Raw genomic sequence first — 17,137 nt, 5'->3', positions numbered from 1 at the left:
AGACATTACAGCATCTTGTCGTCCCTTAGGACTGTATATGGCCCACTGTGAGTCATTCAATTTGTGCAAATTGCCCGAGATTATTATTAAATTGACTGTATCTTAGATATGGTGCTTGAATCTTACGCAGATCAGTCCTCCGAAATACCTGGTATGAAATAAAAAAAATGCCTGCAGTGTACTAGAACTGCTGAAGACTTGGGGGAGTTTGTAGCTTTCCATCTGGAAGGGATCGGTCTTTAAATGTGTGTGGGCTGTGACCACACCACATGAATTAGACAGACTTGGGAGATGTTCAAGAAGCACTTGGGTACTGCAGGAGGCAATGCTTGGTGACTCAGTCGCTGGCACATTCGCCGAGACAGTCCTGACCCCGTGTCTCAGAAGGACGTTGAGAGTCACACTGACATCGGGTGTGCTGCCCTTTGATTGAGCCGTATCATCGGGCTGTCGTGCTGTGCAGAGAGCTGGGGTACGAGCACCAGGGTGCTGACCCCAAATCGCTCCGTCCCTCCGAAAGTCACCTGCAGTCTCAATAGAGAGCTGTCTCCTTTGGCAAACCCGTGGCCATTCACTTTAACTGGATGACACCATTTACTCTAGAGGTGGGTGTATTTCAAAGCCCAGTAAATCCTAAGGCACATTGATTCTGAGTCAGAGATGTTGATGAAACACAGCCCTTTCTCAGTCAGGGCCCAGAGATCTTATTCTGATCTTACCTGGGTAGTGCGGTTACTATGTTCAATGACCAAATTTTGATTAAACTTCAGCTTTCTCTCTCCGTTCTCAAACTGGAGCACTTGGAATCCAGGAAGCAGCTGGGCATCTGGCAAATGTTGATACGTAAGTAACTCCAGAGTTGTGTGGAATGACACTTTCACCTGTGGGAAGAGGAATTCAGATGACCATCACATAAGAAGACACTGTTGTGCAGGAAATCCAAAGTAAACATTGCTGAAAGGCCCAGGCACAGATTTTCCCACTGGAACCAAAAGGTGTCATGCCAGCAACCAAATTCCCACTGGAACAAAGCATTATAATTAAAGAAAAAACACGGCTATTTCCTATGAATCCAGTACACGGAGATGGAATGTAAAGGTGAACAGCTAATCTCCGAACCACAGGGAACAAACAGTCTCTAGCGAGACAAAAGTTCTAAATTCCTGAGGTTACAAACGCCATACTCCCAAAGCTGTCTTAAACATGTAAGTCTTCTTTCTTCCTGCACACGCAGAATTAAGACCTGTGTGTCTGTGTCAAAATGAACACTGAAAAATGAGAAGCACACTTCAAAAATGCAACTGTTGCTCATTCTTTGCACCCTAGCTAATTCTTGACTCCAGGACTTCGTTTCCTTTAATGTCATTGTGCACACCCAAAACGAACACAATTTTTCTCTGTTTGCACTGCCGGCATCTAATTTAAAGAAATGAGGGCCTGCAATCTTTGGAAATCTTTTAATTTGTCCAGCATATATATATGGCTATTGATTTAGGTGAGCTCCAAAAACCACAGGACCTTGCAACAGGTCAGAGTTGATGAGAAAAGCACATCAGCACCACTGCAGAAAAATACTTTGTATCTGCAATAGAGCAGGCAAAGCTGCAATAATTGGCATTTGCTAATATACCACTATTTCCCCTGAAATCGGCAGATTTCTACACTGGTTGTATTTTTCTTGTGGTTCATCTGGGCCATGCTAACACACCAATTACTGAACTATCTATTCTGGCACAGGATTATTGTTTTTGAGCCTACCAGCATGTTTTGCTGTGGATAAAGTACAAGTTGCGGATGCTGTTCTTTTTCCTCCTTCTTGCTGTGGAATGTTTTGGTGCTCTTTTTGGGATCTGTGCTGGATAGGCTGAAGGGCGTAGACAGAAGGAGCCTGAAGTACAGAGGAACCTTAGTGCAATTGATGAGTTTCAAACTCTGAGTCATTACCGAATCTGTCAAAACCTGGTGGAGAAATGATGCAAAACTGGTTAGTTGTAACTCCCTTGAGAGGTTTGTGCTAGTCTGTCTGGTCATTCAGCACCACTGGGGATCTGAAGGACTTTACCCCAAAGCAACCCAGTATTTTCTACTCGTGTTTTTCAAAATTTCTTGAGTAAAAAAACAAAATATAAATAATGTAATAAAAAGTCTTTGAATGTCACGGGTCACAGAAACTGACCAGGCCACTAAGTGACTCATTCTGCTATCAGACCTTTATGTCCTGAAAATAAGTACTTATTTTTCTATTTACAAACTCCGCTACAAAGAAAAAAGATGTATAAAATAGCCATTGTCTGAGCTCAGCTTTGCTTATTCCTAGCTGATAAATACTTGTAGCCCTTTTGTTTTACCTATCTTGTTATGTGCAATATAGAAAATTGCAACATGAGGCTACTGGGGATAAAGATGCATTTTAAAAACCATGTGCACACAGCTCTGAATTCTTACAGTAGCACAGCAGCACAAACCAGCTGAATACATCAGTGCGTGAAATACTTACTCCTAACAGAGGCTGCTCTGGTACGAGATCACTTGCCATTGAATAAAACACCATTCCTCTGTCATGATCCGTGTCTACTTTTAACCTGAGTGTAAAGAATCGGAGCTGGTCAGAGCGCTGCCCTCCAGGCTGATTCATTCTGCGAGCGTACCAGCCGTCTGTGAGATGATACTTACAGAGCATGACTTAGGAAAGCTTGCATGTCTACTCGTAACGGTGGAGCTTCATAGCCATGTCTGCGATGCACTTTATTAGGCACTGTCTTTGCAAGCTGACAACAAAATGAGAACAAAAACAATGCGTAAAATGATAGCACTAAAACCCAAACCCCTACTTTTAGCCCGAGAGGCTGTTAGCCAAAATAGGATTCTGCTTGACAGTGTATTGCCTGTTTGTAAGACATGGTGGTAACATGCAAGGAACAGCAAAAAGCTAAGCAGTAGTTGAACTCTGAATGGCTGTGGTTAATACAGGCGCAGATGTTTCTTCCTCCAGGAATCAGGAGCATTAGGGACGTTTTTATTAAATATTCTATTATCATTCATTCATTATACCTTGCACCTTTGCAATGATTCATGTCAGAGAACTGCGGAGCAATTCATAAAACACTATTCAAGCTTCACATTAGCCTGTGAGCTGCACTTGCAGTTGTTGAAGAGGAAGTTTCCCAGAGGAGAGATATGCTGTCCAAATTCACACAGGAAGGTGGATGCAGAGCCAGGAACAGAACTCAGCAGTCCTGAGTCTCAGTCCCATTGTTAACTATTGTTATCAATAAAACCTGATGTTGTGATAGCGTTTCAAACCCTGGGCTTTTGTCTGGGGTCTACTGCACCAGACAATGTAAGAAGATGGTGACATTCCCACCCCAGAATGCTTCCAAGCTAAAAGGCAAATACAACAAATGAACCACCCTAGTTAAGGAAGGATGTACAGGGTAGCAGGAACAGGACTGTTTATACAGACTGGCCAGGTACACAGCAGACTGTACATAAATTACAGGAAGGGAAACGATTATTTTCTAGCAATCTTTAGCCTTGCTGTGGGAGTCAGTTTACCTTGTCGTCTAGGCTCATGAAACCCAGCACAAACCCTTCACACTGCACTTCAGTCACGGTCTCTGGGAGGACGCGTGGGGTGAAGGAGATGCAAACGGAGATGCTGCCACCTCCTGGAACCACCTGCAGTCGAGAGAACAGTTCAGTAGTGCAGGGAGCTGCCTGGGATTGCACAAGCATCCTCAGCTGCTAAAACTGAGTTGCACAAGCAGCATGAGATCTCCTGGGGATGGGCTATGCTCAGGCTTGCCCTAAAATGACAACATGTAACAACAAAACTGACAATTATTTCAGCTGCAAATACCAGTGTAGCCGCTTTTTAGCATCAACAGAGTTTACCCACAGTGACAGACCAACTCTGTAAGTACATAAATATATATACACATACCTGTTTGCTTGTTTTTAAAAATACCCAGTTCTGCTCACTTACTCCATAGCTAACTAACTCAGATGATTCTCCCACAACTGACAGCACTCACAGATGAAAGAGATATTTTTTGAAGAGTTACAAGCGTGAATTAAGAGTATTTTACAGCTCACTATACTCCTGGCTATTTTTTTATTTTATATGACAGCAGGGAATGTAATCGAATGCACTATCCAGCTACAGTGGATTTACAGGTTGAATAGATTCTGCTTTCTTCAGGTGCATTATGCATGTTACAGTTAAGTCCTGCTATTGCTGCAGAAATATATGTGGGTTATGATTAAATCCTGCTATTGCTGCAGAAAAACCTTTGCCACCTCCCTGCAGAGCCAATTCATGTCTAGCCGAGTTTGTAAGCTCAGGGGCCATGTGCCATGTACTGCTCTCAGGCTAGTGCTGTGCGGACACACACTCTCCCATCTCCTGTGATCACAGGACAAGATGTTTGGTCTTGCTGGACCTACATTCAGTAGAAGCAAAACTAGCTTGGCTCTCTGTGTTTCCCTGCTCAGGGTGGTAAGGAGCATAAGAAAGCTCTGCCTAAGGTCTAGCGGGGCCAGAGCAGAGCTAGTAAGCACTGTCGCATCCTATAACACTGCAGGGTCCGTGCATTGTGGTCATAGAGATCTTAGCTGTTCAGACATGGACTTAAGCCAGGTCTGGCCAGCTGTGCTGCACAACACCTGAGCTAACAGACCTTCCCGGAGCAATAGCAGAAACATGGAGAACATTTCTGCAGAGGACTGCTTAAATGACTGCATAGGCATCAACTCCATTCCACATGGGCCAAGCTCGCTGCTGGCTACACCCGACAGAGGCTGCCTCCACAGTGAGGCACTTGTTTATCTGAACTATCACAGCCTCAATCATCCCAGAGCTGACTGTAGGCTTCATTTCTTTGAGATGCCATTTCTGTAATTATTTCTTTTATGTAATCTTTAGCTCATTCTCACTTGTAACTGAAACCCTTTGGCAAAAAAACTTGCTAATATTTAAGAATCAAAATTGACACACTGATGTTTTGGGCAACCCCGTCACTCACAGTTAGATCTTTCCAGTGCTGTCTTTGCTTTGTCTTATTCCTAAGGAATTGTGACACTGTGGCCCCTATTTGCACCAGTTACTTTTGAAGTACTGTGGGTTACAACAGTTTATCCAAAAGAGTTGTGTACAGAGCACCCCTTTCCCAGCAGCCTGCTTTCCGACTCTGCCACGTCTACTTAGCAAATCTGCCCTGGTTAAATACCATGCTTCCAAAGTTCCAGGCTGGATGCCTCCCACCTAATGCCACACCAAGGCAACCCAAGTGAGAAGACCAGAGATGCCACTCTAGAGAGCCTAGTACAACTGAACACTTAATTCCAGTCACCAGTTAACTGCTGAAATGTAGGTAAGGCACTTTCTTTTTTCTGCTGACTTTGCAAACTCTTCTCATGGTCATCTTCAAGATCGCAAAGCCTCCCAGCCTGCTGTTTCACTGCTTAGTAGGCTCTACCCCAAACCAAAGCTACCTCCTCCTGCTTCTCTGTCTCCTCTGCCCTGCAGAAAATAGGCTAAATCTAAGCACAAAGAAAATGTAAAAGCTTACTATCTGTCTTGGGGTAATGGAGTAGGGGTTGTCTGCAGGAACCCCTTCATGAGGTCGTATAAGTACAGAGACGATTTTCTGTATTGTAGGTTCTTGAGTGATGATTTCCTTCTCTTTGTTGTCAGAGTCTGAAGACTGCAGAGACACAAGGGTGGGGAATGGTTAAAACTGTTACGCTGCAAAGGAGGAATGCAAGTGAAGTGTACAGGGAACTGCTGCACTGGTCAGTAAGTAAGGCCAACTCCAGTTTCTTTTTTTCTGGCACAAAAGCTGGACATGTGGATGCGTCCTGTGCATTCATTTTTTTCATGCATGGGTTTGCTCTCCTGAAACTGCTCCTGAACTCCTTGGAAAATGTGCACTCTTGGGTCCTGTTCTACCAAGAGAAGCACTCAACTGTGACATCTCTGACCCATTATACAAACCAGCACTCCAGGGCAATAATGTTCCCTTGTTGCACAAGAAAGGTTAGAGGTATATTCAAAACAACTATGCCTTCTGTGCTGAAGGAGAGAAAATGTGATTTTAATACCTTTTCTGTAAAGCTTTTGCCAGAAAAATATACATATCCTGCATGATACCTTCTCCTTGTCACTCCCAGCTCTTGAAGACAGTAAATTGCCATACTATAATCAAACTTCACGTGTAATAGATGTTACCATATTCTAACAGAGTAACAGAACCAATCTAACTTTAGCACTGGGATAAATACCTCCACATCATTAGCTGCAATTTGAACTTCGCAGGTTAGGTTCTGCTCCCTGACTATGGCACACATTGACACCATACAGGACCCATGAGAAAAGCAGACCTAAATTAAGGAGTTTTAGATATCATAACACTTTCATGTAAATATGGCATTAGTTTTTCAATGACAGTATTTTAAGAAGTATCTCATCAGCTTCTCTAACAATTTTAAGAAAAGGAGAAGCTGAAGATCTATTTGCCATGAGAGGAGCTGACATTCCTTTTAACAATCTAGCTCTTAGTTACGAGTTATATCGTGTGTTATTGTTTTCAGCCTTTCATGCCAAGAAACCCATCATGTATCTCAGCAGCAGTATAAAAAACAGACTAACAGCTGACCTCATCTGTGGTTTGCGAAGCTGGATAAATGCTTCCGCAGGGAATGGCAGTTTGATCCAACTTTAACACGATCTCTGACTCTGAGGTGCTACCAATTGATGCAGTCTCATTTTCATCCATGTCCTCAGGAGGAAAAGGGTCTCCAAAGAACATCAACAGGTCCACCAGCTTTTTATCATCTTGCTCTTGGTTGTAAATTTCCCAGTCCAGGCGGATGTCTGAATTGAAAAGGAGAAAGGACAGTTATTTCTGGTCATTGAGAAGACTCATAGCTTAGTTGGTACTGGAGAACCAGAATACCAAGTAACAAATTTCTGTTTAGCAACTGGATTTGTATTAAAGCATATCTTAAGCCTTCCATGCTTGTTGTAAAGACTGTGCATGCTTGCTCTTATTACAGCTTGTCCACTCTCTAGGTCCTAAATTATACTTTTAATAACATTAAAGTAAATTATGAGTATTTTGTTTGTTAAGCAAATGTGTTTGGTGGCATTCTGGGAAAAAAAGAAAAAAAAAAGTGATTGACCTTTGCTCTGAAGAGCTTAAAATTTCACTTGAGATAAAAAGACTAAACACAGAAGAGCCAGATGATGCCACTAAGAAGCAGGTAGCACATCTGATTCACCAGGGTTAGTGCTGTGAGAGATTTAAGAAAACAGGATGGAAAACCCTGAATTCCCATCATTTCAATGAGCATAAACCCAGACACATTAGGATAGGATGTGCAGTTTCATAGTAACAACACATTAAGTCAATTACATATATTCTACTACACTCTGGCTGGAGCTTACCCGCTTTACTGTTCCAGAAAGCAAACTAATATTCATGGCAGTAATGCCGTAATGATAAATACTACTATGCATATAAAGACCTGACAACACGTATTATTGTTCTGTACTAGCTAAGTTAGAAAACAGCTTAGACACCCTCTTACATACGACCATTATTTTTACAAAAACCATCTTGACTAGGAAACAAGTAGGCCTGTTAATTAACATGTTAATGGGTTCTTCGATTTTTATTATCATAAGGAGCGCAACACAAGTGTCGATGTTTGCTGTACAAAAGTCATTCTTACCAAAGGGAGTAGGATTGTTGAGCTGGACCCTCCGCAAGACAGGAGGCCCTCCAGAGACATGAGTGCCAAACCTGAGGGGGGGAACCTTGTTGTCAGTACATGCAGAAAGTAAAAGTGAATGTCTGAAATCATTAAAGATTTGTTTAACAGTGGAAACATATCTGGCTACACTGGCAATCTGTTCAGAGTGGCTATCAGGTAAAGCGTGGCCTATACCGTGAAGTACAATATTGCTTTATTTAATCAGTCTCTTTTTTCCAGTTTTCATAGTTGTCTCAGATGTTTCAGGGTAAACGTGAAGTCAGCTTTTGCGAAACACTCTGGCAGCAGCAGCAAATGGCTACACAGCAGTGGACTGACCTGTGTCAGACACAGATTTCGAGGTGCATAATTTTTTTTTTTTATGGTGGATAGCTAAATCCATTTTCTATGACCCGTTACAGAGCTGACACTGCAAATGCTCTTGGCTGCAGTATGATGCACAATGCTAATTGTTCTCAAGTCAGAAAGAAGCAGTCATACTGCATGGCAGCTGGCTGAGTGTGTAGTGCCGTGGTCCCTGTAAACTAGCCCTTACCCCTCACCCAGATGTGCAGATGCACCTTGCTGTATGAGAGGGCTTAAACATTCCCCTGCCCCTATTTACCTTGGGGCTGCATTTCTCCTGGTCCATGTAAAAGGACAGGGAGAAATGGACTGTGGATGATGATGACAACTGCCACTGTGTACCAGTTTCCAACTCCACAGAATCAGGTGAGGCTGGACTGGGTGAACTTCTATGACTGTAAACCCAGAACAGTGATTGCTGGTAAACCTGAGAAGGCTTGTATGCAGATTCTCTTCTAATTATGCTGGCAAAGACAAATGTATTGGTGTTATAGAAGCAGATATTGTACTTTGACAGTCACTTTGCTGATCTTTTCATATCACAAAAAGATGGAAACAGGTGTGTGTGTTGGCTATAGTCCAAAGGTATTTAATTCCCTGACTTCTCTGACAGTATTTTGCGCTATACCTTATTATGGGTTGCTCTGTTTGTGGTCCTGTCATCTGTAGGAAGATTGGACAGCCTTTCACAGTCATTTGCATAGGAATTAATTTAGGTTGTAAGTCTCCCACCTATTAAAAATGAATTTTTGCTATTAGAATCAAGATAAAACTTTAGTTGTCTCCGTTACAAAAGCATGTTTTGAAAACTGATTTGCTTTTCAAATATTTTTGACTGGTTTCTTTTGACGGCATCTAATTCATATGCTAACGAAAGCTCTTCTCAGCAGGAGAATGCAATACCTCATACATTCATCAGCTTTCCTGTGGCTTTTCCATACAGCAAACTATATTGTATTGGTAGAGCAGAGTAGTGCACTGGCCAGCTACCAAACAGATTTTATAAATCAAAACTGCTCCAGTCATTTTAAAGGCACATGAAAACCTCCCAAGGGATAAACATGTTACCACAAAACTAAACCACGCACTGCAAGAGCAAACGATTGTTCCTTCCATGTTGTTGGAGGCAGCGGTATAGCAATATCTACCCTGAATTTTTACAGAAGTCCTAACAAACTGAAAAAGTATTTTTAACAGAAAGGAATCTGGGAAATATAATTGGTGTAAAATCTGCTATAGCAATACTTCACTTAAAACCAAAGCCCCACCTACCTTACAGGAAAGATCATCCCGATACTCTCCCCACATGTTGTTGTAAGCTGTTATTTCTATGATTAGCTGCTGGAAGGCTTTCAGAGTTCCTGTGGAAGGTTGTATATGGAAAGCTACTCCCTTCCCATGAGACAACACTGCTGCTGCAAACTCTGAAGGAGCATAGCAAAGAAGCGTTTGATGAATTTTGAGGAAATGGAACAAAGTTAGTCTTTCAAAGAATATATAGGACCATATTTTTAGCTGGTGTTAATCAGCCTAACCTCACCGGCTTCAGAAAAACCTGGGATCATTTACACAACCCACGTTTATACCACTTTACCCAAGTTCCCTTCTGCAGTGAGTCTTAATTTGTTTTTTGAGAGTTAGTTCTTGCAGAGATTATTTCATAGGAGGACTCCCTTCCAACAACCTGATCCAGGACTCTTTGGGATATGCAAGGCACTAATTGGTTACATGAAAACACACCCTCAGTTTGAGAAAAATAAGCTGGAATTTGTGCTAACTGGTTATCTTTCTATTAGCAGCAGCCTGTTTACCTCTGTGTGCTCTTCAACACAAAGAATGAATTACAAAGAGCAAAGCCTTTCCACATTCTGAGCCACCTAGCCTTCTAAATCAATATGCTTGCATGGAATCTGTCAGAACAGCATTTTTGCAGTCCTAAGTACTAATTCAACAGCTGAAAAGCTCTGTCTTTCTAACAGATACCAAACACTATGGCAACGTACCAATACGTCCAAGTTTTATTTTAGATACAGAAGATGCATCCACACTTTATTTTCCCCCTCCCTGGGTCTCATGTGGCTCCAAATATTATTATTTTTCAGTACAATGCAACAGAAATGATAGATGGGCTGTGCTGTAGCTTTCCACAGTGGGAAGGGTATATAAAAGGGTTTGAGGGGAAAAAAGCCTGCTGCAATGGTATTGGAAGACTGCATAGGAGGGAAATAGCCAAATGTTATGCATGTCATCCATACTGTGGGCTGGGAGTGATCCTGGGAGTGAACTATCACCAGAATCACCCACCTTTGTTTTAGACTGTAGTTTTCAAGAAAAAGGAGAGAAAGAAAGGGAGGGGGAGAGAGAAAGCAGGGGGTGGCGGGAAGGGAGAGATTGACCTAATGCTTATGCAATGTGGGCTTTCAAACTCAAGAAAGAACTGAGGAACTAAATCATTTAACTGTGTAGACTGTGCCAGATACTCCAAGAATGAAATGAGGTGCCTGACTGGCACATTTAATGCTGAATATGGTAGTCAGTTGGCTTTTGCCTTCTCTCCACTGAGGGGATTAACAACTATTCTCATACCTGACTGTGCTCTTCTGGCTGCATGTTTTGTGACGGGCCCTCTTCTTTTCACCAGGTAGCTTGAGGAGCTTGAAAAAATTAAAAAAATCACAAAGACAATTCTGTGAAATGAGAAAGACTCTGCTAAAGTAACAGCTCTACCTTACTCCAAAATCAGCGGCCATTATAACCTGAAGAGGGATTGCCTACAAAGCATTTTTTGAAAGTAACATCCTTAAGAGTGAATCAGCTTGAGAGTTGTAAGATTCTGTGTACAGTCTAACACAACAGAGCCTTGGCCGGTGTAAACCAGCTTAAGCCCATTGGCAACAAGAGTGTTTTGCCATTTACACCAGCTAAATCTTCCATCCTTGCATTGCAATCCAGCTGTTTCTGCAGGAAACTTCACCAGCAGGTTTCATTACCACAGAGTAAGAGAGCTTAAGAAAACCCCACCAGAGCACTGCAGAAAGTGTATCTCGTGACAGAGGTTATAGCACTCTGTCCTGATTTCAGATTTAATCCAGACCTAAATTAATATTTGAGTCATTATGCAGAAAAGCAAGACTTACAGGCAGATTCCTTGTTCTGGAGTAAGTGAATAGGCAGTAAAATACTCAGCTTCTAGTTTGAATGGAGCACTGATTCCAGTGTGATTGGTAAGAATTAGCTGACGCTTTACTATGTCTTTGAATGCAACTTCAGATCCAAAGTCCAAAAGAAGATCACACGGGCTTTGTAACATTTGTCTTTCGTCACTGTCAGAAAAAATTACATTAGTGTTAAAACATCAGTCTTGTTTTGTTACGCCACAGATAATTTCAGTAGATTTAATAATGTGCAATATGCAATGTGATTGTGGTGACCAGTGCAAAAGGACCATGCAGCCTATGATTTTTGTCATCAGCATTTACTGCTTTTCATTTTTTCACTTCTATCCATATAAGGATTTATTTTGGGTAAAATTTTTATCATGTATAACATGGTGACCTACCAAATTAAAGCCATTTTTATTTATATAAAAATATATAAAGATGAGCATATTCCAAAAGACAGTAATGATGCTACATATCAGAAAAATAAAATAAAAATCAGTCAGATATACCAAGTCAAAGAGAAGTATATTCATCTTTCTTTAATATCACGTTTCACAGTGCAACAACAAAACTTAATGGTCCAAAATACAGGATCTTGGGTATAATTCTGTAATTCTAAATTCACACCTAAGAGTTGAATTTGCAAATTTTGGGCATTCCAGAAAATAGTTGTTACTCACAGACACGTGAAGGACTGCAGAGGTCCCACACTTTGGTGACCCGGAAGAAAGGTAATTTTTCATGCTCTCTATACACAAAAGCATCAAGGCAACTGGCAGGTTGCAAGTGCCAGTAGCACAAGGGAGAACAGACACAACACATGAACATGAGTTTCACTAATGTGCAGTTGTGCAGTTAACTTCACACCAATTTATTATTCATGAATTAATGAATTCACAGTTGTTAATTTACTTTGTTGCAGCTGAACAATGGTGGGAGTGGACTAGTGCTCTTCTCCAGTCTTCTCTTGGGCTTATGAAGATGCTGAATTTGGCTAGGGTGTAAACCCAGTACATTTTCTTCACACAGGCACCTTCAGTGAATTGTCCCAGCACATTTTATTATCCTTGCTGCCTACAGCAGGAAGAGGAATGAAGTTTACAGAGATACGTGGTTTTTTCCCCTCTCTACTGTACTTTTGCTTTGGGAAGAAGTAATTTTTGTTCAGTTCAGGGGTAAACCCTTGATTTACCTAGCAACTCCACTGTCACAAGGTACTGAGTAGGTGACATGCAGTCCTTTCACTTCTCCAGAAATGCTCAGAAAGAGGGGTTCAATCATGTCTTCTATGCTACAGGAAAGGGCAAGGTCTTTCAGCTCACCCTGAAAGGCAAAGAGTCAAATTTCCTTGTGAATGATGCAAATATCACAGAGCAAAGGCAGCCTTATTAGGAAATTTATTTAGAAAACGTGTATAAACTTCACTGGACTAAAACCAGAACTACAATAGAATCGTGAAAAGTTTTACTGAATTGTTTTAAGTGCATTTTCTGCCAGCATCAGATTTTCTTAGAAGGCAGTACCAAGCTAAATATTTGTGGCTATTTCTTGGCTTTGTACCCACATCAGGCTATAAGCCTAAACCTGCTCTATTAGTGATTTTTGACACACTTCCTGCAAGTGTTAAAGCTCCAAACATTAATCATTTCTAGTCATGCTTAAATAATCTTCCAAAACCAAGGTTTTATTTCTACCTGGGTTTAAAAGCAGGATTTGTAGGATGAATTATGTGGCCCAGTCACACCAGTACTCTGGCTTACTATTCTTTTTTGCCTTATCAATACATGAATCAGCGCATCATGCATAAAATAAGAGACTGGAATTCAGCTCCAGATTCAGACTTCTAAAACTAACTCCCTAAATGTGAGCCCTTGAGTTCACCTATAAAGGTGAACTCCAAATATGAGCTTTAAAACTCCAGTGATTCATTAATTGTACAAGGCATCTAGCTTGGATGGCATTCAGGTCCCCAGCCATATGCAAAAGTGCCTTTTTGGATGCCCTACATGTCCTATTGAGCTTCCAGCTTTCCATGAAGAAGGCTCAAGTTTACTGCGATCCTGTGCCGCATACGCTAGACATACATGGGTATCTGAGATCTGCTAGGGCATCTCTGATAGTACTGAAAACCTGCTCTTAAGCAAATAAATGAAACTTAGGTCTCCAGTGACTGTAATGAGAACTAATACACAATACCTACAGGAAACTCCTTTATTTAGTTGCATTAAATCAGCTGTTTGAATGCCCCCATAAAGTCTATGGCTGAATTCCTGAAGCTTGTAAACTCTGCAGTCTACACCTTATTTTGCAGACTCTGAGTCCCATCAGACCCTTTTAAGTTTTCAAATATCAAAATGTCATTAGACCAGTTGCATTCAGAAAAGCAAAAGTATACTATATATGCCAGTCTGCTCCATTTAATTTAGGATAATTCAAAGTGACGATCTGTATGCTCCAAGAAAAGTGATAAGCATTAAGAGTAATTGAATAGGCATTCAAGAAAGAAAGAAAACAAGAACAATTGAGAAACAAAGAGGCAGGGTAGAAAATTGCACGCCATGTGGACTGCTTTAATTCTTGCCTTCAACCACGGTACCTCTAAAGCAAAGCAATTTCAGAGATATTGTATAGAAAAAAGAGCATTATGTTTTGTATATAAAAATCCCTCCTCTTGCCAGATGGAGGTGAGATGAGAATGCTAGTGTTGCTGTTTTGACAAAAATTGCATCAGTTTTTAAACTTACCATGATGTTAGCTGACAGCTCTACGCAGAATTCTTTTTCCTCATTTGGGCCTAAGGTGCCACTGGCTGGGAAGACAGTGACGGAGCAGAAAGCTGCCTGACTTCCAATGAGCTGCCAAACAGAAAGGACAGACATTCAGCTAACTCTGATTCTTTCAGATTTTCTCTTCAGATCAAAGAAGACTATAACGACCGAGTTATTCTCAGGTTTAGGACACTTTCAGGTAGCAACACATACAGTTTATTGAGGCTTGCATTACAATTCCCCCATGATTCGTAAGATCCTCATGCCTACATTCATTTCAAATAACTTCAGGTGCCCAACTGAGGCATCTGGGCTGGGAGCAGAGTCACTGTTATCCCTCTCACAGTCACAAGCCTTTCCAGGGTGAAGTCAACATGTCTGATATTGGAGCAGGATCCTAGAGGTGCCCCATCTCTGTCCTCTGACTAGAGAGGTGGTCTACAGAGACAATCCTGGTGTTGGCACCTCCCCTAAGTGACTAACTGCACATGGCATGAATCCAGGGGTTCAACTCAGTTGCTCACACATGAGCATCAGATACCATGTAAAATGCTGTGGATATTCCCCCTAGGTTCCAGCTGTTCCAAAAGGTTTTCCTATAGGTCCTATATCATCCACATGCTCTGTGAGGATCCCTTGGGCACCTGAGGACATCTTGGATGGCACTGAATGCTTTTATGTATGCAACTGAGCTGAACCCTGGATGTCAGAGTAGATCTGAATGACCAAGGCGCTGACAGTAGGTTTCAGCTTACTGGCTAAGTCACCTAATTGTCTGTGTAGTGGGCATCCACACTACCATTGTGGCCAACAGACATCCAGTTAGTATGTGTTAGAGAGCATTCTATAGACCAAAGTAGGTGTCCATTTTAGGAGGAGCTGAATACTTCCCTGGACTCCATTGACTGTATAGATGGTGTAGGATTCAGTTGCCTAAACACAGGCACAGAGGGTAGCCAAGCCATACATGCATGGCTGGCTGCTGTGACAGGACTTACAAGAGACCACACTTCTTGAGTGGCACCTGGAGGTCAGGAATAACACTTTACAGCATCCAAAATGACATTAGACATATATGTTCTTGTGACTACCTTCCTGCTCAGATTTCCATTGACTAAAAATAGAGTTCAGACCATAGCTTAAATACTGACATTAAATTTAGAGGCCCTAATCTGTAAGATGAATCCCACCCAGAATGTGAAATTTAAGCAAAATTTAGACACAATTCAAAAGCACCATTGTTTCTTTGCTCTGCTAAATTAAATGCAAACCCTAAACTGCCACGGTACTTTGTTTAATACTCTGGTAGCTTACATCCCATTTCCTCTCACATCTCTGCCCACCCATTCTCCCAGGGATGATCCAAAGTTGGTAAGAGCATATTGACATCAACTGGTAGTTAATATTTTCATAAAGGCTGGTCTCAAGTTGTAGTTCTGTTCATAAGCCAGTAAACAGCAATCACTACTCAAAAGATACATCAGGAAAGCTTTTAGGAGTAGTTATTATTTGTATTTTGATAGAAATTGCAATTTCCATCCCTGCTGTATGCTTCATCCATTAGAAGTGCATTTACCTTGCCCCATAAGTATTTTGCTGGCAGCAGTGTCTGGTTAAAAAGTTTGCTGGTTGCTTTGGCAGGAACTCCAGTATAAATTTCAGTGAATACTAGATGACTAGATATCAGGCACACTTGGGGGGTCTGAACTTCAACAAAAACAGGAAGATGACTGGAAATAAACACACAGATGGTCTATTGTTATCATTAATGAAATGTGCTAGACATACAACAGCATGCTGGAAAGAATGGTGATTATGTTTATTTAGCAATATTAGTGATTGGATAGTTCATTGATAGGTTACACAACCCCTCTCTGAGTTCCTGCTTCATATTTTTGTTTTAGGAGATAAAACTACCTAAAGTGAAAATCATATGTGAATCTCAGGAAAAACAAAGCAGAATACCACTTTTCCCCCTTACCTTCCTTCTCCATTTTCTACCTCTAGTTCTAATACTGTCTGGAGACGCTGGCACAGTAATGATGTGAACTGAACTGACACACTGCATATACCCAAAGGAGGTATTTCTCCAGCAGATGGTTGAATGGTAAAGGGAGATACCTAAGAGAGGAGAGAGGAAACAGAAATTTCTTTGACATCTGCAAAGCAAGTGTAAAATGCTGAAGCCACACAATCTAATTAGGACTTGCATGTGTCTAGTTTTCCCTCAGACATGTCCTTTCTGCTCCTGGAGTCCCACCTGGGTTGATTTCAGTAAGCACAATGCTAGCTTTGTGAAAACCTGGCTAGACAAGGAGGCAGAACTTTGCTTCTATGGGGGCAGCTAATAAAAAGGCAATGACATAAGAGAAGGGTAGTCAGAGCCGAGGGCATAATAGGGATGCCTGTGCATCGAGTGAGGGGGAACGTGAAGGAGAAGCAGCCAGCAGCAGTAGCAGTGCCTCCTCCCAAGTGGAGGGGCTGAGCAGCAGCTATGCAAGATGCCACAAGTTGGGGAGATTCTTGGACAGAAGGTCAAGGAAGGAGGGCTGGGGGAGTGGAAACAGAAAGAGCACCAGTGTGGGGTGGGGGCTGGAGAGGTTCAGAAAAGGAAGGGGGTAGCTCTTATGCAGGAGGAATGGAGCACTTGATCTGTGATCTTCACTGGGATATGAACGGGCTCTGGATTGACAAATTCAAGAGATTAAGTTTTAAATCTCTCTGGGGTTCAGGGAATTGTTGGGAATGGCAGGGAACAAAGGAATAACAGTGAGAAGTAAGGGCTTGAGGACTGTGAGGACAGGGTCTCCTCCAGGACACCTCTATCCCTAATCAGGCACTTCTGATTATAATTGTTCTGGGGGAAAAGGGATAGACACACACACACACACGCACAACTGTTTTGCAAGGCTGCCATAACCACCACTCATAAATATTTTCTTTTTGCCATCAACTTTCACCCAAAGTTGGTGAGATATCTACATGATACGTAGAAAAGAAAACGAAGCTTAAGAACTCATGGGGATACAGTACAATTTCTCACAGGCTTCCATCTCCTGATGGTCAATAGAAAGTTCCCACTTAACA

The 17,137-nt window shown here is 41.7% G+C and overlaps 1 protein-coding gene and 1 long non-coding RNA gene across 2 annotated transcripts in view; one reads left to right on the top strand and one right to left on the bottom strand.

The window, feature by feature from the left end:
- Positions 1-17,137, bottom strand: part of DLEC1 (DLEC1 cilia and flagella associated protein) — a 39,540-nt gene that overhangs the window by 3,626 nt on the left and 18,777 nt on the right. Inside the window, exons 20-35 of the mRNA XM_075044570.1 lie at positions 16,032-16,171; positions 15,627-15,780; positions 14,027-14,137; positions 12,475-12,605; positions 11,259-11,444; positions 10,708-10,775; positions 9,394-9,545; positions 8,750-8,853; positions 7,735-7,805; positions 6,657-6,874; positions 5,571-5,705; positions 3,556-3,678; positions 2,674-2,768; positions 2,498-2,582; positions 1,759-1,959; positions 720-881 (exon numbers count right to left, since the gene is read on the bottom strand). Coding sequence (XP_074900671.1) covers positions 720-881; positions 1,759-1,959; positions 2,498-2,582; positions 2,674-2,768; positions 3,556-3,678; positions 5,571-5,705; positions 6,657-6,874; positions 7,735-7,805; positions 8,750-8,853; positions 9,394-9,545; positions 10,708-10,775; positions 11,259-11,444; positions 12,475-12,605; positions 14,027-14,137; positions 15,627-15,780; positions 16,032-16,171 — 2,136 coding nt within the window. The remainder of the gene's footprint in view (positions 1-719; positions 882-1,758; positions 1,960-2,497; positions 2,583-2,673; positions 2,769-3,555; positions 3,679-5,570; positions 5,706-6,656; positions 6,875-7,734; positions 7,806-8,749; positions 8,854-9,393; positions 9,546-10,707; positions 10,776-11,258; positions 11,445-12,474; positions 12,606-14,026; positions 14,138-15,626; positions 15,781-16,031; positions 16,172-17,137) is intronic.
- LOC142038799 (uncharacterized) lies at positions 3,735-6,727 on the top strand. Its single transcript, XR_012652700.1, has 3 exons — positions 3,735-5,372; positions 5,696-5,797; positions 6,592-6,727. It is a non-coding gene; the product is annotated as an uncharacterized LOC142038799 (long non-coding RNA).

This window comes from Buteo buteo, chromosome 2 (assembly GCF_964188355.1).
Source record: "Buteo buteo chromosome 2, bButBut1.hap1.1, whole genome shotgun sequence".
Classification (NCBI taxonomy): domain Eukaryota; kingdom Metazoa; phylum Chordata; class Aves; order Accipitriformes; family Accipitridae; genus Buteo; species Buteo buteo.
This window is presented reverse-complemented; position numbering and strand designations above follow the sequence as displayed.